Genomic DNA, 23,784 nt, shown 5'->3' with positions numbered 1-23,784 from the left:
ACCAATACCGTGAACAGTGCTAAACAAAAGCACTGACATTGTACTAATGGAACTGGGCAGGAAGGGGTTAACATGAAGGGCGATCAAAGGGTTAACTGTGTGCATTTTACTGGGGGGTGGTGTGTTTGTGATTCACTGTAAGCACACTTCTTTGCATGGCTGTGACATCAACACTACGTATTGCCTGACGAATTATTTTTTTAGATTGGGCCACGATTTTGACCAATGAACGAACGCCTCTCGGGCGTCGGATGACCGATCGGTCGATTTTCTAATTGTGTATTCCCGCCTTTAGACTGGCCATACATTGTACAATTCTCTTGAGAATTTTGCTTTAGATTTACCACAAACCATATAATATGAGGTCAGATCTAAACACTTTCAATTGTATCCAATTAGGAAATTGGACAGAAAATTGTATAGTGTATGGCCAGCCTTACACTGATCCAGTCTGGACCATCGGGTCTGGAAGGAGACCTGCAATTCAGCTCTAAAGGACCACAATACGTTTCTACTTTTTACAATTGTAGATTTCTGTACGATTATCCTGCATATACGATGGGGCCAGTGATAGAGGACTTCTCCTGAGCTCAGCTGTCCACACATGGACAATATACTACACCACCAGCATGGAACACCAGGAGCATGGGCAGAGTATGGGGGCGTTCAGAGTGGGGGAGGAACTTAATAAAGTAATCCCTGATTCCAAACAAGCATGCAGCAAGTGAAGTCAGACCTCCTGCAGCTTGTCCCAGGTAGCAGAAGGTATTGCAGCCAGAGGTGTGACATCCAGGATCTTCTCTCTGTACTCCTCCGGCGGCACATCCAGGATCTTCTCTCTGTACTCCTCCGGCGGCACATCCAGGATCTTCTCTCTGTACTCCTCCGGCGGCACATCCAGGATCTTCTCTCTGTACTCCTCCGGCGGCACATCCAGGATCTTCTCTCTGTACTCCTCCGGCAGCCTCCAGTATACTTTAATTCTGCATGCGAGTGGGCGTGGCCGGGAAGGCTGCTTTCTGAAGAGTCGGCGTGCCGTTTATGGGCAGATCCTGAGTGCAGTCATTGACCATTGGTTGAGATCTGGGGGGGGTGTGCCTCGTTACGCAGTGTCCGGCTTCTTCTGTATTGCAGCCCCCACCTGGTATAGAGCGGGCCCGGGACAGACTATGGCGGGCGGAGCGGCTCCGGTTGTGCTGAGCTCGGTGACCGTGTACTCCCTGGCGGCCTGTGCGGCGCAGCTGGCTGTGGGCTATGTACTGGCTCAGCGGCTGGGGAGGAGGAGCTCTACGTTGGACAGATGGGTGCTGGTCTGGCTCTTCTATGATGCTATCGTACATTTCACACTGGTGAGTGTCTGGACATAGGAGGGCTATAGACCCCGCCCACTGGGAGTGTCCGTACATGGGAGTGCTAGAGACCCTGCCCACTGGGAGTGTCCCTACATGGGAGCGCTAGAGACCCCGCCTACTGGGAGTGTCCGTACATGGGAGCGCTAGAGATCTCGCCCACTGAGAGTGTCAACATAGGAGTGCAAGAGATCCATGCGCTATTAATGTCTGGACATGGAGATCCCGCCCACTGGTTGTGTCTGTACATGGGAGTACTAGAGACCCCACCCACTGGAAGTGCCTGTACATGGGAGCGCTAGAGACCTCGCCCACTGGGAGTGTCTTTACATGGGAGCGCTAGAGACCTCGCCCACTGGGAGTGTCCGGACATGGGAAAGCTAGGACTGGGTGTCCCTACATGGGAGTGCTATAGACCTCGCCCACTGGGAGTGTCTGTACCTGGGAGTGCTAGAGACCTCGCCCACTGGGAGTGTCCGTACATGGGAGAGCTAGAGACCTCGCCCACTGGGAGTGTCTGTACCTGGGAGTGCTAGAGACCCCGCCTACTGGGAGTGTCCGTACATGGGAGCGCTAGAGATCTCGCCCACTGAGAGTGTCAACATAGGAGTGCAAGAGATCCATGCGCTATTAATGTCTGGACATGGAGATCCCGCCCACTGGTTGTGTCTGTACATGGGAGTACTAGAGACCCCACCCACTGGAAGTGCCTGTACATGGGAGCGCTAGAGACCCTGCCCACTGGGAGTGTCCTTACATGGGAGCGCTAGAGACCCTGCCCACTGGGAGTGTCCTTACATGGGAGCGCTAGAGACCCTGCCCACTGGGAGTGTCCTTACATGGGAGCGCTAGAGACCTTGCCCACTGGGTATATCCGTACATGGGAGCGCTAGAGACCTTGCCCACTGGGTATATCCGTACATGGGAGCGCTAGAGACCCTGCCCACTGGCTATATCCATACATGGGAGCGCTAGAGACCCTGCCCACTGGCTATATCCATACATGGGAGCGCTAGAGACCCTGCCCACTGGGAGTGTCTGGACATGGAAGTGCTAGAGACCCTGCCCACTGGGAGTGTCCTTACATGGGAGCGCTAGAGACCTTGCCCACTGGGTATATCCGTACATGGTAGCGCTAGAGACCCTGCCCACTGGGAGTGTCTGGACATGGAAGTGCTAGAGACCCTGCCCACTGGGAGTGTCAGTACATGGGAGCGCTAGAGACCCCGCCCACTGGGAGTGTCTGTACATGGGAGCGCTAGAGACCTCGCCCACTGGGAGTGTCTTTACATGGGAGCGCTAGAGACCTTGCCCACTGGGAGTGTCCGGACATGGGAAAGCTAGGACTGGGTGTCCCTACATGGGAGTGCTATAGACCTCGCCCACTGGGAGTGTCCGTACATGGGAGTGCTAGAGACCTCGCCCACTGGGAGTGTCTGTACCTGGGAGTGCTAGAGACCTCGCCCACTGGGAGTGTCTGTACATGGGAGTGCTAGAGACCCCGCCCACTGGGAGTGTCTGAGCGTCAGACCCTAGACCGTCTCACCAAACTCGTGACCAAAGGACCGGCCGCTCTAAAACCGCGATGTGATGCGCGTAACAATGCCACACTCAGCTGCGCCCTTCACAACGATTGTCCAGCTAATGGATCGCAATCGACGCACCGGCAGCCTGAATGTGCTTGTTACTGGGTCGTGTTACTTACGCAACTAACCCTTCACTGCCACCACCCCTTTTTGTACAGAGAAAGGAGAAACTCTCTTTATGCAATATACACTGGAATGGTTGAAAAGTCGCCTGTCCAATACGGTCACCGCAGGCCGATTGGGTAGAGGATTAAACAAACACAGTAGCGTCTCTTCAAAAGGCAGGAATTCGTGAATTGCAAGTAAGCACTTAGAAACAGTTTAACACTTTCAGAAAGAAAGATTTATTACTAAAAGAGTCAAACAGGTGCAATAAAATATTTAGAGAAAAAGATGTAACTAAGATATATATTTATATATAAAAAAAATAGGAAACAGCCCAGCACAGCAAAGAGATAACAGGAAGAAGTTAAAAGGTTAAGTTACTTGCCATGTTAAGCCTTAAGGTAAGCAGATCCAAGTTGCAGAGCGGAAAGGGTCTTTGATCTCCTGCTGTTACGATGTTAAAATTAGGAGATCTCTTTAGCTTAATTCTTTAGGCTTGCCAGCCTGTCTTTTAAAGTCTCACTGGGGGGGGGGGGGTGTCTCTGAATACTGGCCAATACGCTGTTTTGGGAGGGGTCAGTTGAATTAGAACCAACATCTGTCATAATCCATGACATGAAACATAGGGGAAAAACCTGACTTGAGGAATGTTCATTTCATTCTGTCACCTTTAACTGTTTTATGAGGTTACAATCTCTTTCAATTCCTGGGAGAAGCTGCCTTATCTGTTTTATGATGTGTGAGCCTACACAGGTTCTTAGACTGAGAGGCTCTGCCTCCATGGGGGGGCTTTGTAGCGCTGGGCCCCCTGCTGCTCCAGCCTGCCAGCAACTTTTAACACTTACACATCTGTCCCTGTGCCTCTCAGGAAGGGAGGGGGAAGGAGAATAAAGGATTGAGGCATACTTCTAATAAAAAAGGGGAACTCCGCGTCCAACTCTGATGAGCAAGTTTGCTACACCGCCCACTGGGAGTGACTACATAGGAGTGCTATAGACCCCACCCACTAGGAGTGTCTATACAAAGGAGCATTATAGACCCCTCCCACCAGAAGAGTCTATACAAAAGAGTGCTATAGAGCCTGCCCACTGGGAGTATCTGTACATAGGAGTATTGTAGATCCCGCCCATTGGGAGTGTCTGTACAAAGGAGTGCTATAGACCCCTCCCACTGGGAGTGTCTATACAAAGGAGTACCAGAGACCCTAAGTGTCAGAGAGTGACAGGTTCCATTGACCCAAGTCAATCAGCTGTAACAGAAAAGAGAACAATTGCACGGGGTTGATCAATGACATTTTTCACTCAATTATAAATGAAAAATACCATTAATGAACCCTGTACAGCCAATTTTTTTTTTCTGCCACAACCAATCGCCATGGGCTGACTGAAATTCTCACCATCTATTGCTCACCCGTGCCATTTGTGTCTCACTCGATCAATGTCTGATTCAATCATTTTGTAGAATCAGACATGGGTCTTTCAGTTTTATCACACAGTTTATGGCCTTTATTTTCACCTAGAAAGTATATAAACGAGCAGCGCTTGAAAACCTAAGATGCCAAGTAAAACACGTATGAAATATTACTAAATGAATAAATGAATTCAAGTGAGATATATCATCAAGGTGCTACAGTGCTATTATAGTCCTTGTGTGCATGAATTAATAAATGAATGTCCATAAAACTGGGACAATCTGCATTCAAGTGATCATCAATAATATGTAATGTGCTGATAGGGTATAAAAAATAAATTAATCCGGTATCCAAAAAATAAATACATATTGCACAAAAAATACTCTGTGTAAAATCCAAGAGTCCAAAAAAGTCACACTTTCACCCTTGAAAGCAAATTATATTATACAAAAACCTTTTTTGTGTCAGTCAATGTATGAAAACCAGAATTAAAGTCCAAATAAATTAATCCTCCCTGTCCAACTTCAACATCCCCATAAATCCAAATAAGGTGTGTACCTCAAAAAAATGGAAAAATTAAATAGTGCAGCCCGGAAAAGGAATCTCCCTCCTCTGGATTCTAAGCAGCCCTGCAGTTGTCTTCCATATGTGTAAGGTGTATTTTTGCCAGAGGTCCCCTTTAGGTGGAACGGATGATGCAGCCTGGAAAGGAATCTCCCTCCTCTGGATCCTAAGCAGCCCTGCAGTTGTCTTCCACATTAGGCTCTGCGGATCCGGTTCTCTCGAAAATATTACCGGCCAAGCCTGAGATTACATTCCGTAAAGCAACTGCACTCAGGAATCAGCCCCGAATGTGGTCAATCCACCAACAACCAATTTTTTTTCTGAATTAAAATGTTTTTTTCCATGTAATATATGCATGATATGCTAGTGCGATAATGAAAGGGAAAAGAAAACGGATACATTCACAGCCTCTGTTACTGGTAGATCTTACAATATCCAAAATGTTATATCTTTTAACAGTCGATTTGTTGTCTACCTAAAGGGGACCTCTGGCAGAAATATAGCTTACACATATGGAAGACAGCTGCAGGGCTGCTTAGCATCCAGAGGAGGGAGATTCCTTTCCAGGCTGCATTATCCGTTCCACCTTTAAGGGGACCTCTGGCTGAAACATATCTTATACATATATGCGTATCTAAAATACGCAACTGGTGAGTGCATATTTTTACTATATCCTTGGCACATCACCGAATATCATCACCGAATACCCTATCAGCACATTGCATATTATTGATGATCACCTGAATGCAGATTGTCACAGTTTTATGGACATTTATTTATTTATTCACGCACAAAAGGACTATAATAGCACGGTAGCACCTTGATGATATATCTCACTAGAATTAATTTATTTATTTAGCAATATTTTATATGTGTTTTACTTGGCATCTTAGACAGGTTTTCCAGCGCTGCACATTTATATACTTTCTATGTCTTTTGAAGGTTTTTTTTTTGGTTACCTTTTATGTGCAATAGCAGCTATTTTTTAAGTACTCGCTGATTTATATACATTTTATTTTCACCTGATGATCCTGCCAGTAACACACTTCCTGTACTAGGGTGACAACAGTCACTGACTGTACTGTGTCAGGACAACAGAGACAGAATAGGACTGCAGAACTACACCCCCTCCGAATCTCCATAACATACAGATAGATGGGAACAAATATCACAGGAAGTTATCAGCTCAAATTTCTGGCAGGATCAACCTGTATTTCTTTGCACTCATCCAACAGATATAACAAAATGCTTTCTTTGGAATATTTAACCATTTGACATCCTTAGGTTGTTTATTACATTACATTACATTACATTGAGTTTATATAGCGCCAAAGGGTTTGCTCAGCGCTGTACAATAGAGGGGGGGACAATACATGAAACATTACAGCAACTACAAACGGCACACGAGGGGTTATAGGGCCCTACTCTTTCGAGCTTACAATCTAGGAGGGAGGGGGTAGTGGTACAGGAGGAAGTGGCTGTGGGGGATGGAGTGGTAGGAGGAATGAAGGAGAGCAGCAGTTAGGTGAGGGTGGGGTAGGCTTCCCTGAAGAGGTGGGTTTTCAGGGAGCGCCTGAAGGTGAGGAGGGAAGGTGACAGTCTGATGGATTGGGGTAGTGAGTTCCAGAGGATGGGGGAGGACCTGGAGAAGTCTTGCAGACGTGCATGTGAGGAGGAGACCAGGGAGCAAGATAGAAGGAGGTCCTGTGAAGAGCGAAGGGTATGGGTAGGGTGGTACTTGGGAATCAGGTCGGTGAGGTAGTTAGGGGCAGTGTTGTGAATGGCTTTGTAGGTCAGAGTGAGTAGTTTGAATTTGATGCGTTGGGCGATAGGGAGCCAGTGGAGGGAGAGGCAGAGGGGGGTGGCAGAGGTGGAGCCGGTGGTGAGGTGGATGAGTCTAGCCGCTGAGTTGAGGATGGTCTGAAGCGGGGAGAGCCTGCACTGGGGTAGGCCGGTGAGGAGGGAGTTGCAGTAGTCAAGGCGTGAGATAATCAGGGAGTGCACAAGTAGTTTAGTGGTGTCTGGGGTAAGGAAGGTGCGTATTTTGGCGATATTGCGGAGGTGGAGTCTGCATGTGTTTGTGAGTGATTTGACATGAGGTTGGAAGGAGAGGTTAGAGTCCAGAATGACTCCAAGGACTTTGGCTTGCGGGGCGGGATTGATGGTGGTGATGTTAGTAGTGATGGATAGGATGGGGGGGGGCGCGGGCAGGAGGGAAGACGAGAAGCTTTTGTTTATTAAATAATAAACAACTTCTCCTGTAAAGAGGAGAAGCTATGATGTCACCGTCACTGCTATTTAACAGTTCATAATGCTGGGGACGTGACATGAGCTTCCTGGTCATGTGATCACATGTGTGGGATCCCACTGTGCTGTCAGCATTAAGGGGATAACCTCCTGGTACTTTGGCACGACTACTTTCATTCAGTTCATTTTTTTTTTGCTTGCTTACACCAGGGCTCGACAAATCCTAGGCACCAGGTTGTCATGGTAACTAGAACTTGTGTCCTGGTGCCTGGACTTTTGTCAGCCGTCCGCTGTCAGGCATCGGGACAGTTTCACAGATCCAGGGATTCTTAATCTCAGTGGCTTAATCTCCTATCTGTACCTCTCAGCATATGGACAAGCGGCATTCTAATTGGGCAGCAACGTCTCATGTACAGTGCTGACCAATCAGAATCCGTCTAGCCCATCCTGTCAATGCTGGGAAAAGAGGTGAGAAAGCCATGGGGATTTCAAATCCCCGAACCAGTGAAGCGGCATCCCGGTGTCTTTCTTTCCTTTCTTTTCGTTCTTTTGTTTGTTCTTTCAAAGAACTGTCTCCTAACTTTTTTAGCTGGCTTACACCTTATCAAATGAGTGAAGGGGCTTGTAAGATGTCCACGGCTCTGCCCGCTGTGACTCCCTACACCTGCAGCCTTCTGGGATATCTGATGTGGAATCCCAACAGGGTGAGGCAGCAGGGAGACGGCCAGGCAGAACTGGTGGGTGGGGTCAGGCCTAAAATTTAAAGAAAAACAGGCAAAAAAAAAATATTAATTTAAATTGTGGAAGGTAGCAGGATGGTGTCAGTGCACAGATCCTTAGTTGATTTGGGGGGTGAAGGTCCACTTTAACCGATTCCCGACCGCCCTAAAGCAGAAATACTGCTACAGGGCGGCACAGGAGCAGAGCAGTGTGATTACAGTGAAGCACCAACACACCACACCATAGTAAAACACTCCCAGCACACAGTTAACCCTTAACCCTTTGCCCTTCATGTTAACCCCTTCCTGCCCAGTGTAATTAGTACAGTGTCAGTGCTTTTTTTTTTTTAGCACTGATCACTGTATTGGTGCCACTGGGGATGTCAGTGACATCAAGTCAGTTCCCCCCCCCCCAGTGTCAGAATGTCTGCCGCAGTCCCTCTATAAGTTGCTGATCGCCACCATTACTAGTAAAAATAAAAAAAAAAAAAATCCCAGTATCTATACCGCCATTTGTAAATACTATAACTTTCACATAAACCAATTAATTTACACGTATTGGGATTTTTTTTCAGCAAAGACATGTAGCAGAATACATTTTGGCCTAAATTTATGACGAAATTTGATTTGTTTTTTTTAGCTTTTTTACTGGACATGTTTAATAGCAAAAAGTAAAAAATTTTTTTTTTTCTCAAAATTGTCAGTCTTTTTTTTCATAGTGAAAAAAATAAAGAACCGCACAGGTGATCAAATACCACCAAAAGAAAGCACAATTTGTGGGGAAAAAAGGATGTAAATTTAATTTGGTTGCAGTGTTGCATGACCGTGCAATTGTCAGTTAAAGTAACGCAGTGCCATAACGCAAAAAATGGCCTGGTCAGGAAGAGGGGTAAATCCTCAGGAGGGCAAGTGGTTAAAGCAAAACTCTGGAAAATAGTTTTTTTTTCCCCATGCAGTAGGGCTGTGCCCACACTGCATGAGTTAACAGCTCATTTTGTCCAGGGTCTCACAGAAAGGCTATACTCGCCCGATCCTTCAATCCTCCGGAAAACAGCGCTTCCCCCACATCCAGTGGTGGACTGTTCCTGCTTACGTCACGTCCAGAGCCGGTCTATGGGTGTGATGACATCAGGAACAGTCCACCTCCCGAGACCGCTAGACGTGGGGGGGGGGGTTGGGCAGTAGCGGCAGGGACTGGTCTTGTACTTGGAGGAGCTGCAAATTAGGTGAGTATATCTCCATTCTCCTCACCCCTAAACAACAAGGAGCAGTTAACACATGTGGTGCGGATTAAAACCATTTTTTCCTGGAATTGGTGTTTAACACCTAGCCACTGAATATATGCTTAGCTGTCTTGATCTCCTTCTATTGGTGCCCCAAGAACTGTGACCGACAGTTCTCAGTCATCTACAGATGATCAGGAGCTGGTCAGATGGCTTCTGATAATGTCTGCGCTGTGTAGCCAATCACAATCAGGAGCCCCTCTTATTGGCCCATTTACAGTGCAGGTTCCAGCCACGATAAAGGGGTTAACCACTTCCCGTCCATCTCATGTAGATAAATGGCTGGAACGCTGCTGAAGTGGGTGGACGTTTCTAAACCCCCCGCATCCATTGCCTGTTCGCACTCCCTGGGAGCTCGTGGCATGATCGGTGCCTACTGTGTCCTCCTGACACAGCGGAACATAGATCGCTGTATAGGACCTCTGTGTGAGGCCCGTTTCATGTGATCACTGACTGGCCAATCAGTGATCACGTGAATAATAGTAAACAAGATGTCACTTCCTGACATCATTGATTACTACTAGGATGTCACTTCTGACATCATTGCTTACTACTAGTGAAATCTGTGAATGATCAGTGGCAGTGCAGGGTCGGGTGGCTGTTTATAAATGGCCTCCCCGCCCCCCTGCCAGGCAGCGCGCAGCACCGCGATCCGGTGCCCACTGTGTCCTGTGTGACACAGTGGAACGCCAATCGTCGTACGGGACCTCTGTGCGAGGTCCTGATCATGTGATCACTGATTGGCCAATCAGTGATCACATGCAGAGTAGTAAGCAGGATGTCACTTCTGACATCATTGCTTACTACTAGTGAAATCTGTGAATGATCACAGAGGTCACATGGTACGAGGCTATTCACAACAGCCTTGTACCATGTGACAAGCTGTGACCAATCACAGCTCTCACAGTATTTCTCAATGACTGCAGGAATGCAGCCAGAGAGAAGGAGAAATGATTGCTTTTACAGCCTTTATGGGTGTAAAAGCAATCGGTGTGAAAAAAAAAAAAAAAATCTTCACCACCCCCACAAGTAGTACAGTGTCACTATGGTGACACTGTACTGCTAGGGTGACAGTATGTTAAAAAAACAACAATATAAACAAAAATGTAAAAAAATTTTTTTTTTAATAATAATAATTTTTTGGTTATAAACTAATTTGGGTTATTTGTTTTTTTACTAAAAATATAACCAAATAAATTTTGGCCAAGATTTATGAAGAAAGATTATTTATTTGCAAAATTTAATAAGAAAAACCCTTTTTTCAAAATTTTTGGACTTTTTCATTTATATAGCAAAAAAATAAACATACCAGTGGTGAATAAATACCACCAAAATAAAGTTTTATCTGTCTCAAAAAAATGCTAAAAAATTCATATGGGTACAGTGTTGCATGACTGTGCAATTGTCATTCAAAGTGTGATAGCGCTGAAAATTGGCCTGGACAGGAAGGGGGTAAAAGTGTCCGGACATGAAGTAGTTAACAAAGGGAAATGTTCTTAAAGATTGATGGCATCACTTATCTCTAATATACATTCTAATCAGTTTGATGTGTGTTGTTTGTAGGAGGGACCTTTTGTTTACATGTCTCTAGTGGGAACAGTGGCCACATCAGAGGGAGCGTTGGCGACACTGTGTAAGTATGGTTCTTATGTATACAGGGTGTGGAAATTTAAAAAATAACTACTTGCCCAAGGGACTGAATTGGTGTCCCAATCTACTTGTCCCTCATGACAATCTACTTGTCCTGATAAAAAGAAAATATTTTTTTCCCCAGAATGGAAAATATGAAGGGTTGATGTTTCTTATTAGGCAGAGGTGATTTTCGGAATGTCTGGGGCTTTTAAAAACGAAAACGGGCTTTATGGTGACTTAAACTTTTAATGTTTTTTTAGTTTTTACAGAAAATTTCTTAGAACCCCCAAACGTTATATACGCACCACTGCCTAACAGTGAGAAGGTCCTAATGGAGAATTTTTAAATACCAGTAGTGGATACTGCACAGGGCAGAATTCAGGAGAGCACTGCGTGCAGGGTTCAGGAATGCACTGCATACAGAGGGAAGAGTTCAGGAATGCACTGCATACAGTACAGAGACAAGAGTTCAGGAGAGAACTGCATACAGGGTGCAGGGTTCAGGAATGCACTGCATACAGAGCGAAGAGTTCAGGAGAGCACTGTGTACAGGGTGCAGGGTTCAGGAATGCACTGCATACAGTACAGACACGAGTTCAGGAGAGAACTGCATACAGGGTGCAGGGTTCAGGAATGCACTGCATACAGAGGGAAGAGTTCAGGAATGCACTGCATACAGTACAGAGACAAGAGTTCAGGAGAGAACTGCATACAGGGTGCAGGGTTCAGGAATGCACTGCATACAGAGCGAAGAGTTCAGGAGAGCACTGTGTACAGGGTGCAGGGTTCAGGAATGCACTGCATACAGAGGGAAAAATTCAGGAGAGCACTGCGTACAGGGTGCAGGGTTCAGGAATGCACTGCATACAGAGTGAAGAGTTCAGGAGAGCACTGTGTACAGGGTGCAGGGTTCAGGAATGCACTGCATGCAGTACAGAGACAAGTTCAGGAGAGAACTGCATACAGGGTGCAGGGTTCAGGAATGCAGTGCATACAGAGTGAAGAGTTCAGGAGAGCACTGCGTGCAGGGTTCTGGAATGAACTGCATACAGAGTGAAGAGTTCAGGAGAGCACTGCGTGCAGGGTGCAGGGTTCAGGAATGCACTGCATACAGAGTGAAGAGTTCAGGAGAGCACTGCGTGCAGGGTTCAGGAATGAACTGCATACAGAGTGAAGAGTTCAGGAGAGCACTGCGTGCAGGGTTCAGGAATGCACTGCATACAGTACAGAGACGAGTTAAGGAGAGAACTGCATACAGGGTGCAGGATTCAGGAATGCACTGCATACAGAGTGAAGAGTTCAGGAGAGCACTGCGTGCAGGGTGCAGGGTTCAGGAATGCACTGCATACAGAGTGAAGAGTTCAGGAGAGCACTGCGTACAGGGTACAGGGCTCAGTAATGCATAGGCCAGTTTACAACCCCCTCTTCTAGCACAGGACCCACCCCCAATCCTCTCTCCCCCACCTACAGAGTATCAGAGAGAGGGGCCGCTGCAGAAGAGAAGCAACAATTCACAGTAGGAGTGCAATGTTAAGTGGGGAGAGGGGGCATTAGTGCTAAGGGATGATAGGGGATGACATTGGTGCCAAGTTAATGAGGCATTGGTGCTAAATGGGGGGAGGGGCAATATGCTAATTTCTAATGTGGGGCGGGGGGGGCATTGAGGATTAGGGAGGGGGAGGAGAAACATTGGGGATAAGTAGAAGAGGGGTACATTTGTGATAAGTGGGGGAAGAGGGAGGGCATTAGGGATAAGTGGGGGAGAGAAGGGACATTGGGAATAAGTGGGTGAGAGGTGGACTTTTGGGAGAAGAGGGGGGACACTGGGGATAAGTGTGGGGGGGAGCATAGGGGTTTAGTGGAGGGGGGGGGGGGGAAATTGGAGATAAATGGGGGAGAAGGGGACATTTGGGATAGGTAGGGGGGGGATAATTGGGATAAATGGGGGGAGGAGGGGGACATTATGGATAGGTGGGAGAGGAGAGTAGACATTGTGGATAAGTGAGGGGGAGAGAGAGGACATTTGGGATAAGTGGGAGAAGAGGGGGGACACTTGGGATAAGTGGGGGGGAGCGCGCTGTGCAGCACAGTCCCAGCACAAAAACTGTTCTGCAAATATTCGGCCCCACGGAAAAAAGCCCAGTTCTGTGAGGCCGCATATTTGTGATGATGCCGGCGTCAAGGCGTTAAGGGATGTTTGATAGGAGTCCATGTACTGTGTTCTCGCTCAGAACGGCAACCACACTGAAGGAAACACCACTCCCCCGCCCTCTCCTCTGCTGTCATGTGCTGAGCAGTGAGGGTTATGTGCTGCCGGACTAGCAGTCAGGCTTCTCTGTCTTCAGCTTCTGCCGGCACCGGAGTAGCCCGCAGCAGGGCTAAATGTAGGAAAAAACCTCTTGCCCGGCGCCCGGAACTGCATATCCCGGGCATCAGGCGATAGGAATTAAACATCCCTGTGTATATATTTATCTTAGGTATTTATACTGCAACAACAATGTACACAGTGCTTTACATACTATACTGTTTTATCATGGTTACATGATAGTTTATGTTCTTGGGGTATCATGTACATTCACAACTACGCCGAATGCGCACGTTTTAATAAATATATGTATTGATTGGTATATCCTTTATATAGCGCTAAATATTTGATTAAAAAAAAATAATTTTCTGCGCCCTTCTGGTTTTGACTTTGGACTTTGTTCCACTTGAATAAAAGGGTTACAGCAAAACAGTTACTTACAGGCCACTTTTCTGTTATGTTAATTGGATTAAATTAGTGAAATCACTCCAATAGGAGAAATCTAGAGGAGACCTGAACCATGGAGGTACTGCTTTTTTTAATTGCAGAACTCCCTTCTAAAAACCTCATTTGTTGCCATCATGCTGATCTAATGGCTTCAGTGCTATTGGAGTGTCTATGATGATTAGGGTGCTGCACTTGTTCCAGGTCAGTGACTCGGAACGTGTTAAATACACTGAATCAGCATGGCAGCCAGATAGCTAGCAATTACATTTGGTGTTAAGCATTGGCAGCCTTTTTCATTTTAAGCGGAGTCTTTCCTAATCTTTTGGTTGTACTTTATGTTCCTTCTAGATGTTCTATGACGTTCTCTCCTTCTTTTCCAGGGAAGGAATATGGGAAAGCAGATGAGCGCTGGCTGCACTCCGACCCCACTATTGTATCTCTGGAAATCCTCACTGTAGTTGTGGACGGTTTGTTGGCTCTAGCTTTGATTTATGCCATTGTGAAGGATAAGTATTACAGGTAAGTGTCGATTACTATACCAACAATGCAGTTTTCTGTATTACTCTTCCCAGTCACAGCCCTTGGGTCGTCTCTGGTGTTGACAGGTCATATGAAGCAGATAACCAGCTTGATATTCAGGACTCCTAAACAGGTCTGAGCATAAGGTTGCTTTGCCATGACACAAGCAAAGATCATGGCATATCCAAAATGGCAACTTGAATTATAGATCAAGTTCCAAAGTGCTGAAAGGGTTCAGGAGGAAAATGCCGCCAAGCCACTGTCGCAGTGCACTGAGCAGAATTGACTTTTGCTAGCTGGTGATACCCTTTTTCTGTAAAATATATATATGGTTTGGTTTTTTTATGGTACAGAGTGCGGTGTTCAGACCTAGAAAAGGAATTTTAAAACAACCAACCATATCTTCTCCCATCCAGTTTATAACCTGTGGTATACCCTATGTATATAACTTTCTTTTCTTTTTGACATGCGTTGCCCAGCCATGTGTTCCTAGCCGTAAAAGCCAGTTATAGACCGGGGCAGTGGCCATTTTTTATACCCGATGTAGATCTTCACTCACCTAAATTATATGACAGAATGTGGTGTTCACAAATTTTTAAAAATCTGAAATTTTAAAACAACCAACATGCCTTCTCTGTTCTAGCTTCCAACCTCTCCTATACCCCATGCAAATCCCCACTCACTAGGCAAAAGGTCATATTAATGTGAAACACAGCTCCTGGTCGGTCCACGGCCAGCTTGCCTCAAAGTAAACCAGGTACCAGTCCAGCTCATCACTGCAGTACTGTGAGACAATGGTAATGGATGACCACGGGCTGGGAAACGTCAAATTTATTCCATCAATATCAAAGGTAAAAACACATCCACCATACAAAAAGAGAGGAGAGATGTGTTTCAGGCCAATAGGAGCTTACTCATAGCTATGTCATGCTATGTATAAGCACCTGTTGGCATGAAATACATCAGCAGTTCCTCCTCTTTTGTATGGTGGATGCGTTTTTTACCTTTTTCATTGATGGAATAAAGAAGTTGGCAATTACCAGTGTGCTGTTATTCATTACGATTGTCTCACTATCTAAGGCACTAAACACAACAAAAAACAACCTTCTAAACAAATGCACCTGAAGAATAAATGAGGTTCTTTTTTTTGGTGTAATACATTGATGGCCCCCTGTCTGCACATACATTGGGGCTGGTTTGTTCTTTAGTATTTTGGAGGACATACAGTGCTCACAACTAGGAAGAGTCCAACTTTCAGACGTGCCAGACATAATTTAAAAAAAAAAAAAGAAAGAAATGCCTTTAAATGATAGTTTCATATGGTAAGCGTAATGACAGGTTAATTTTAAAGCTGAACTCTGGGAATTAGGCAAAATGTACAAAGTGGGAGCCCACTGCAAGGGATAAATGCTTGTTATGTCTAGGAGTGCCAGAATAATGAGTGATACTTACCTTACTGACCGCTCCTGCAGGCTCCTCGATGTGTGTGACCAGGCCTGTGCTGCCTCTTCTCTTAGGCACTTGGGGCCCCAGTTGCACTGCCCATCTTCACGTACTTTTCAGGGTTAATATACCTGCACTGTGTGTGATGATACTCCAGAGGTTGGAGCTTTGGGGACAATAGGAGTGCCAGGGGTTAAGGTAAGTAATCCTGCCTGTGACCATATTTAGCTTCAAGTGCCCATCCGACCTGCCGCAGTGCCCACTATCAGTGTTAATTCTGTCTACGAAATGAACACTGTTTTAGTCAACTAATATACAACTAAAACAATTCAGATTACTAAAATACGACTAAAACTAAAATGGCATTTAAGTCAAAAGACCGTGTCTAAAACTAAATCATCATTTGACGTCAAAATGAACACAGGTTATTAATCACAACTAGAGATGAGCGAAGAAATGAAAAATTCGATTCGACTGATTCGGCGAATTCGTGGACAATATTCGATTCGAGTCGAATAAATTCGCTGTGAATTTAACTTAAAAAAGGGTGTTTCTAGGCTTCAGAGAGACTTAATATTAGTGCAGAACACTGTACCTTTAATTTAAATGCCCTTGGAGTCTGCTGGGGAAGAGAAATAATACTGTCAGTCAGTATGACATGCAGATGAGTGCCGTCGATCTTAGAATCACCGCACACTTCACTCATTTGGGCAGTCACGGGGCCAAAACCAGAGTGTGGAGCCACAGTGTGGCGGTGGAGGCAGCAGCAATGGGAGGCCATACAGCACCCTATGACAAAAATGGAAACCACCAGCAGTGTGAGGAGACCTGAAAGTGGCACATGGCAGAGTGTGGCGATAGAGACAGCAGCAATGGGAGGCCGTACAGGGACCCATGACACACTCTGGACCTGGCAGCAGCATGAGGAGGCGGTACAGGGGCCCATGACAGATTACGGGCCTGGCAGCAGCATGAGGAGTCGGTACAGGGGCCCATGGCAGATTACGGGCCTGGCAGCAGCAATGGGAGGCCGTACAGGGACCCATGACACACTCTGGACCTGGCAGCAGCATGGGGAGGCGGTACAGGGGCCCATGACAGATTACGGGCCTGGCAGCAGCATGAGGAGTCGGTACGGGGGCCCATGACACACTCTGGACCTGGCAGCAGCATGAGGAGGCGGTACAGGGGCGCATGACAGATTACGAGCCTGGCAGCAGCAACTTGGACAGGAGGACGTTCAGCTTCTGCACCGTCGGGTGCGTGCTCGCAAACTGTTGTCTCTTGGAAACGGATTCCAAGAAAGACTGCTGACGGAATCCGTGAAGAGGAGTAGCAGGAGAAGGAGCATCTGAACGAGCGGAATATGCCAACAAGCGACAACAGTGGCCCATGACAGATTACGGGCCTGGCAGCAGCATGAGGAGTCGGTACGGGGGCCCATGGCAGATTACGGGCCTGGCAGCAGCTATGGGAGGCCCGTAATCTGCCAGCACCCTATGACAAAAAATGGAACCCACCAGCAGTGTGAGGAGACCTGAAAGTGGCACATGGCAGAGTGTGGCGATGGAGACAGCAGCAATGGGAGGCCGTACAGGGACCCATGAGAGACTCTGGACCTGGCAGCAGCATGAGGAGGCGGTATAGGGGCCCATGGCAGATTAGGGGCCTGGCAGCAGCTATGGGAGGCCCGTAATCTGCCAGCACCCTATGACAAAAAATGGAACACACCAGCAGTGTGAGGAGACCTGAAAGTGGCACATGGCAGAGTGTGGCGATGGAGGCAGCAGCAATGGGAGGCCGTACAGGGACCCATGAGAGACTCTGGACTTGGCAGCAGCATGAGGAGGCGGTATAGGGGCCTATGGCAGATTAGGGGCCTGGCAGCAGCTATGGGAGGCCCGTAATCTGCCAGCACCCTATGACAAAAAATGGAACACACCAGCAGTGTGAGGAGACCTGAAAGTGGCACATGTTTGGGGCATGATTCATGGCGGATTTAGTCAGTTGTGTCAGGAACTGGTGGTTTGAAATCCAGACTAATCCACGCCTGATTCATTTTCACAAACGTGAGTCTCTCCACACTTTGGGTGGACAGTCGTGTCCTCCGCGGAGTTGCAATACCTCCTGCCGCACTAAACACGCGCTCCGATGCCACGCTACTGGCCGGGCATGACAGCCTTTCAAGGGCAAATTCAGCTAGTTGGGGCCAAAGGTCAAGTTTCGTTGCCCAGTAGTCAAGGGGATTGTCTACCTCGGTTGGCAGGGTGCTGTCCAAGTAGGCCTAAGCCTGTTGTTTGAGGTCCTGCTCCAGGTCCACCTGATGCTGCTGCTGCTGCTGCGGCTGGTTAGTAGTTTCCTCACTGCGCTGGTGAAGAAAGCTACTCATCATCGACTGCAGACTGAGGCAGCCGCTGCTGGTGGAGCTGCCACTGCTCCTACCACCCCACCCCTCCCCTGCTGCCATGGCAGCGGAACACGAGCGCACAGGGCCCACAGTGTCTGAGGATGGACGTTGGCGCAGACAGGCAGAGACCAGCTGACTACATAGGTGTTTTTTATAGTACGTTATTTTGGCCTCCCTCTCAGCAGGTGTGAAAAAGGCCACCATTTTTGAACGGTAGCGAGGGTCCAACAAGGTGGACAGCCAAAAGTCATCCCTCTGTCTGATGGTTATTATTCGGCTGTCGCTACGCAAGCAACCGAGCATGCTATGGGCCATTTGTGCCAAGGAATGCGAGGGACTCCCTGCCTCCATCTCCACAGCATACTGCCACGGTGCGTCTAGGTCCTCTGTCTCCTCTTCCTCCTCCTCTACCAGATGCTCCTGCTCCTCCACTCCTGTCCGCTGAGTGGAAAAACCACCCATTTCACTCAATAATTCCTGAGCACCAATGTCCTCCTCTACCTCCTCCTCTTCTTCCAGTCCTGCCCCCACAGGGGCCATGTGGCGTTGAGATCTGTGCGCCACGTCTACCGCACCCTGACCAGCCATTGTTAACAGCATTTGTTCCAGGACGTGCAACAGAGGAATGACGTCGTTCATCCCATAGTCCTGCCGACTCACGAATAGCGTGGCCTCCTCAAAGGGCCTGAGCAAGCGCAGGTGTCACGCATGAGCTGCCAATGGCTGACATCTAAGTTACACAGGGAGTACCTTTATCTGCTTTTAACATCAGGAAATCTGTGATGGCCTTTTGCTGTTCGTAAAGGCGGTCTAACATATGTAGGGTTGAATTCCACCTTGTTGCAACGTCACAGCATGAGGAGTCGGTATAGGGGCCCATGGCAGATTAGGGGCCTGGCAGCAGTTATGGGAGGCCCATAATCTGCCAGCACCCTATGACAAAAAATGGAACACACCAGCAGTGTGAGGAGACCTGAAAGTGGCACATGGCAGAGTGTGGCGATGGAGACAGCAGCAATGGGAGGCCGTACAGGGACCATGACAGACTCTGGACTTGGCAGCAGCATGAGGAGGCGGTATATAGGGGCCCATGGCAGATTAGGGGCCTGGCAGCAGCTATGTGAGGCCCGTAATCTGCCTGCACCCTATGTCAAAAAATTTAACACACCAGCAGTGTGAAGAGACCTGAAAGTGGCACATGGCAGCAGAGTGTGGCGATGGAGACAGCAGCAATGGGAGGCCGTACAGGGACCCATGACAGACTCTGGACTTGGCAGCAGCATGAGGAGGCGGTATATAGGGGCCCATGGCAGATTAGGGGCCTGGCAGCAGCTATGGGAGGCCCGTAATCTGCCAGCACCCTATGTCAAAAAATTCTACACACCAGCAGTGTGTGAGGAGACCTGAAAGTGGCACATGGCAGAGTGTGGCGATGGAGACAGCAGCAATGGGAGGCCGTACAGGGACCCATGACAGACTCTGGACTTGGCAGCAGCATGAGGAGGCGGTATATAGGGGCCCATGGCAGATTAGGGGCCTGGCAGCAGCTATGGGAGGCCCGTAATCTGCCAGCACCCTATGTCAAAAAATTCAACACACCAGCAGTGTGTGAGGAGACCTGAAAGTGGCACATGGCAGAGTGTGGCGATGGAGAAAGCAGCAATGGGAGGCCGTACAGGGACCCATGAGAGACTCTGGACCTGGCAGCAGCATGAGGAGGCGGTATATAGGGGCCTATGGCAGATTAGGGGCCTGGCAGCAGCTATGTGAGGCCCGTAATCTGCCTGCACCCTATGTCAAAAAATTAAACACACCAGCAGTGTGAAGAGACCTGAAAGTGGCACATGGCAGAGTGTGGCGATGGAGACAGCAGCAATGGGAGGCCGTACAGGGACCATGACAGACTCTGGACTTGGCAGCAGCATGAGGAGGCGGTATATAGGGGCCCATGGCAGATTAGGGGCCTGGCAGCAGCTATGTGAGGCCCGTAATCTGCCTGCACCCTATGTCAAAAAATTTAACACACCAGCAGTGTGAAGAGACCTGAAAGTGGCACATGGCAGCAGAGTGTGGCGATGGAGACAGCAGCAATGGGAGGCCGTACAGGGACCCATGAGAGACTCTGGACTTGGCAGCAGCATGAGGAGGCGGTATATAGGGGCCCATGGCAGATTAGGGGCCTGGCAGCAGCTATGTGAGGCCCGTAATCTGCCTGCACCCTATGTCAAAAAATTAAACACACCAGCAGTGTGAAGAGACCTGAAAGTGGCACATGGCAGCAGAGTGTGGCGATGGAGACAGCAGCAATGGGAGGCCGTACAGGGACCATGACAGACTCTGGACTTGGCAGCAGCATGAGGAGGCGGTATATAGGGGCCCATGGCAGATTAGGGGCCTGGCAGCAGCTATGTGAGGCCCGTAATCTGCCTGCACCCTATGTCAAAAAATTTAACACACCAGCAGTGTGAAGAGACCTGAAAGTGGCACATGGCAGCAGAGTGTGGCGATGGAGACAGCAGCAATGGGAGGCCGTACAGGGACCCATGAGAGACTCTAGACTTGGCAGCAGCATGAGGAGGCGGTATATAGGGGCCCATGGCAGATTAGGGGCCTGGCAGCAGCTATGTGAGGCCCGTAATCTGCCTGCACCCTATGTCAAAAAATTAAACACACCAGCAGTGTGAAGAGACCTGAAAGTGGCACATGGCAGCAGAGTGTGGCGATGGAGACAGCAGCAATGGGAGGCCGTACAGGGACCATGACAGACTCTGGACTTGGCAGCAGCATGAGGAGGCGGTATATAGGGGCCCATGGCAGATTAGGGGCCTGGCAGCAGCTATGTGAGGCCCGTAATCTGCCTGCACCCTATGTCAAAAAATTTAACACACCAGCAGTGTGAAGAGACCTGAAAGTGGCACATGGCAGCAGAGTGTGGCGATGGAGACAGCAGCAATGGGAGGCCGTACAGGGACCATGACAGACTCTGGACTTGGCAGCAGCATGAGGAGGCGGTATATAGGGGCCCATGGCAGATTAGGGGCCTGGCAGCAGCTATGTGAGGCCCGTAATCTGCCTGCACCCTATGTCAAAAAATTTAACACACCAGCAGTGTGAAGAGACCTGAAAGTGGCACATGGCAGCAGAGTGTGGCGATGGAGACAGCAGCAATGGGAGGCCGTACAGGGACCCATGAGAGACTCTAGACTTGGCAGCAGCATGAGGAGGCGGTATATAGGGGCCCATGGCAGATTAGGGGCCTGGCAGCAGCTATGTGAGGCCCGTAATCTGCCTGCACCCTATGTCAAAAAATTAAACACACCAGCAGTGTGAAGAGACCTGAAAGTGGCACATGGCAGCAGAGTGTGGCGATGGAGACAGCAGCAATGGGAGGCCGTACAGGGACCATGACAGACTCTGGACTTGGCAGCAGCATGAGGAGGCGGTATATAGGGGCCCATGGCAGATTAGGGGCCTGGCAGCAGCTATGTGAGGCCCGTAATCTGCCTGCACCCTATGTCAAAAAATTTAACACACCAGCAGTGTGAAGAGACCTGAAAGTGGCACATGGCAGCAGAGTGTGGCGATGGAGACAGCAGCAATGGGAGGCCGTACAGGGACCCATGAGAGACTCTGGACTTGGCAGCAGCATGAGGAGGCGGTATATAGGGGCCCATGGCAGATTAGGGGCCTGGCAGCAGCTATGTGAGGCCCGTAATCTGCCTGCACCCTATGTCAAAAAATTAAACACACCAGCAGTGTGAAGAGACCTGAAAGTGGCACATGGCAGCAGAGTGTGGCGATGGAGACAGCAGCAATGGGAGGCCGTACAGGGACCATGACAGACTCTGGACTTGGCAGCAGCATGAGGAGGCGGTATATAGGGGCCCATGGCAGATTAGGGGCCTGGCAGCAGCTATGTGAGGCCCGTAATCTGCCTGCACCCTATGTCAAAAAATTTAACACACCAGCAGTGTGAAGAGACCTGAAAGTGGCACATGGCAGCAGAGTGTGGCGATGGAGACAGCAGCAATGGGAGGCCGTACAGGGACCCATGAGAGACTCTAGACTTGGCAGCAGCATGAGGAGGCGGTATATAGGGGCCCATGGCAGATTAGGGGCCTGGCAGCAGCTATGTGAGGCCCGTAATCTGCCTGCACCCTATGTCAAAAAATTAAACACACCAGCAGTGTGAAGAGACCTGAAAGTGGCACATGGCAGCAGAGTGTGGCGATGGAGACAGCAGCAATGGGAGGCCGTACAGGGACCATGACAGACTCTGGACTTGGCAGCAGCATGAGGAGGCGGTATATAGGGGCCCATGGCAGATTAGGGGCCTGGCAGCAGCTATGTGAGGCCCGTAATCTGCCTGCACCCTATGTCAAAAAATTTAACACACCAGCAGTGTGAAGAGACCTGAAAGTGGCACATGGCAGCAGAGTGTGGCGATGGAGACAGCAGCAATGGGAGGCCGTACAGGGACCATGACAGACTCTGGACTTGGCAGCAGCATGAGGAGGCGGTATATAGGGGCCCATGGCAGATTAGGGGCCTGGCAGCAGCTATGTGAGGCCCGTAATCTGCCTGCACCCTATGTCAAAAAATTTAACACACCAGCAGTGTGAAGAGACCTGAAAGTGGCACATGGCAGCAGAGTGTGGCGATGGAGACAGCAGCAATGGGAGGCCGTACAGGGACCCTTGAGAGACTCTAGACTTGGCAGCAGCATGAGGAGGCGGTATATAGGGGCCCATGGCAGATTAGGGGCCTGGCAGCAGCTATGTGAGGCCCGTAATCTGCCTGCACCCTATGTCAAAAAATTAAACACACCAGCAGTGTGAAGAGACCTGAAAGTGGCACATGGCAGCAGAGTGTGGCGATGGAGACAGCAGCAATGGGAGGCCGTACAGGGACCCATGAGAGACTCTGGACTTGGCAGCAGCATGAGGAGGCGGTATATAGGGGCCCATGGCAGATTAGGGGCCTGGCAGCAGCTATGTGAGGCCCGTAATCTGCCTGCACCCTATGTCAAAAAATTTAACACACCAGCAGTGTGAAGAGACCTGAAAGTGGCACATGGCAGCAGAGTGTGGCGATGGAGACAGCAGCAATGGGAGGCCGTACAGGGACCCATGAGAGACTCTGGACTTGGCAGCAGCATGAGGAGGCGGTATATAGGGGCCCATGGCAGATTAGGGGCCTGGCAGCAGCTATGTGAGGCCCGTAATCTGCCTGCACCCTATGTCAAAAAATTAAACACACCAGCAGTGTGAAGAGACCTGAAAGTGGCACATGGCAGCAGAGTGTGGCGATGGAGACAGCAGCAATGGGAGGCCGTACAGGGACCATGACAGACTCTGGACTTGGCAGCAGCATGAGGAGGCGGTATATAGGGGCCCATGGCAGATTAGGGGCCTGGCAGCAGCTATGTGAGGCCCGTAATCTGCCTGCACCCTATGTCAAAAAATTTAACACACCAGCAGTGTGAAGAGACCTGAAAGTGGCACATGGCAGCAGAGTGTGGCGATGGAGACAGCAGCAATGGGAGGCCGTACAGGGACCCATGAGAGACTCTAGACTTGGCAGCAGCATGAGGAGGCGGTATATAGGGGCCCATGGCAGATTAGGGGCCTGGCAGCAGCTATGTGAGGCCCGTAATCTGCCTGCACCCTATGTCAAAAAATTAAACACACCAGCAGTGTGAAGAGACCTGAAAGTGGCACATGGCAGCAGAGTGTGGCGATGGAGACAGCAGCAATGGGAGGCCGTA

General features: G+C 49.0%; 1 protein-coding gene across 1 annotated transcript in view; it reads left to right on the top strand.

Moving 5' to 3' along the window:
* The first annotated feature begins 1,102 nt into the window (after positions 1-1,102).
* The window catches only part of EBPL (EBP like), a 35,113-nt gene continuing 12,431 nt past the window's right edge, over positions 1,103-23,784 (top strand). Inside the window, exons 1-3 of the mRNA XM_089654381.1 lie at positions 1,103-1,349; positions 10,828-10,897; positions 14,029-14,167. Coding sequence (XP_089510507.1) covers positions 1,170-1,349; positions 10,828-10,897; positions 14,029-14,167 — 389 coding nt within the window. The 5' untranslated portion in view covers positions 1,103-1,169. The remainder of the gene's footprint in view (positions 1,350-10,827; positions 10,898-14,028; positions 14,168-23,784) is intronic.

Source organism: Staurois parvus, unplaced genomic scaffold, assembly GCF_062004578.1.
Source record: "Staurois parvus isolate SC_StPar_1 unplaced genomic scaffold, SC_StPar_1.0 ptg000761l, whole genome shotgun sequence".
NCBI lineage: Eukaryota > Metazoa > Chordata > Amphibia > Anura > Ranidae > Staurois > Staurois parvus.
The sequence above is the reverse complement of the archived record's forward strand: the minus strand, read 5'-3'. Positions and strand labels throughout refer to the sequence as shown.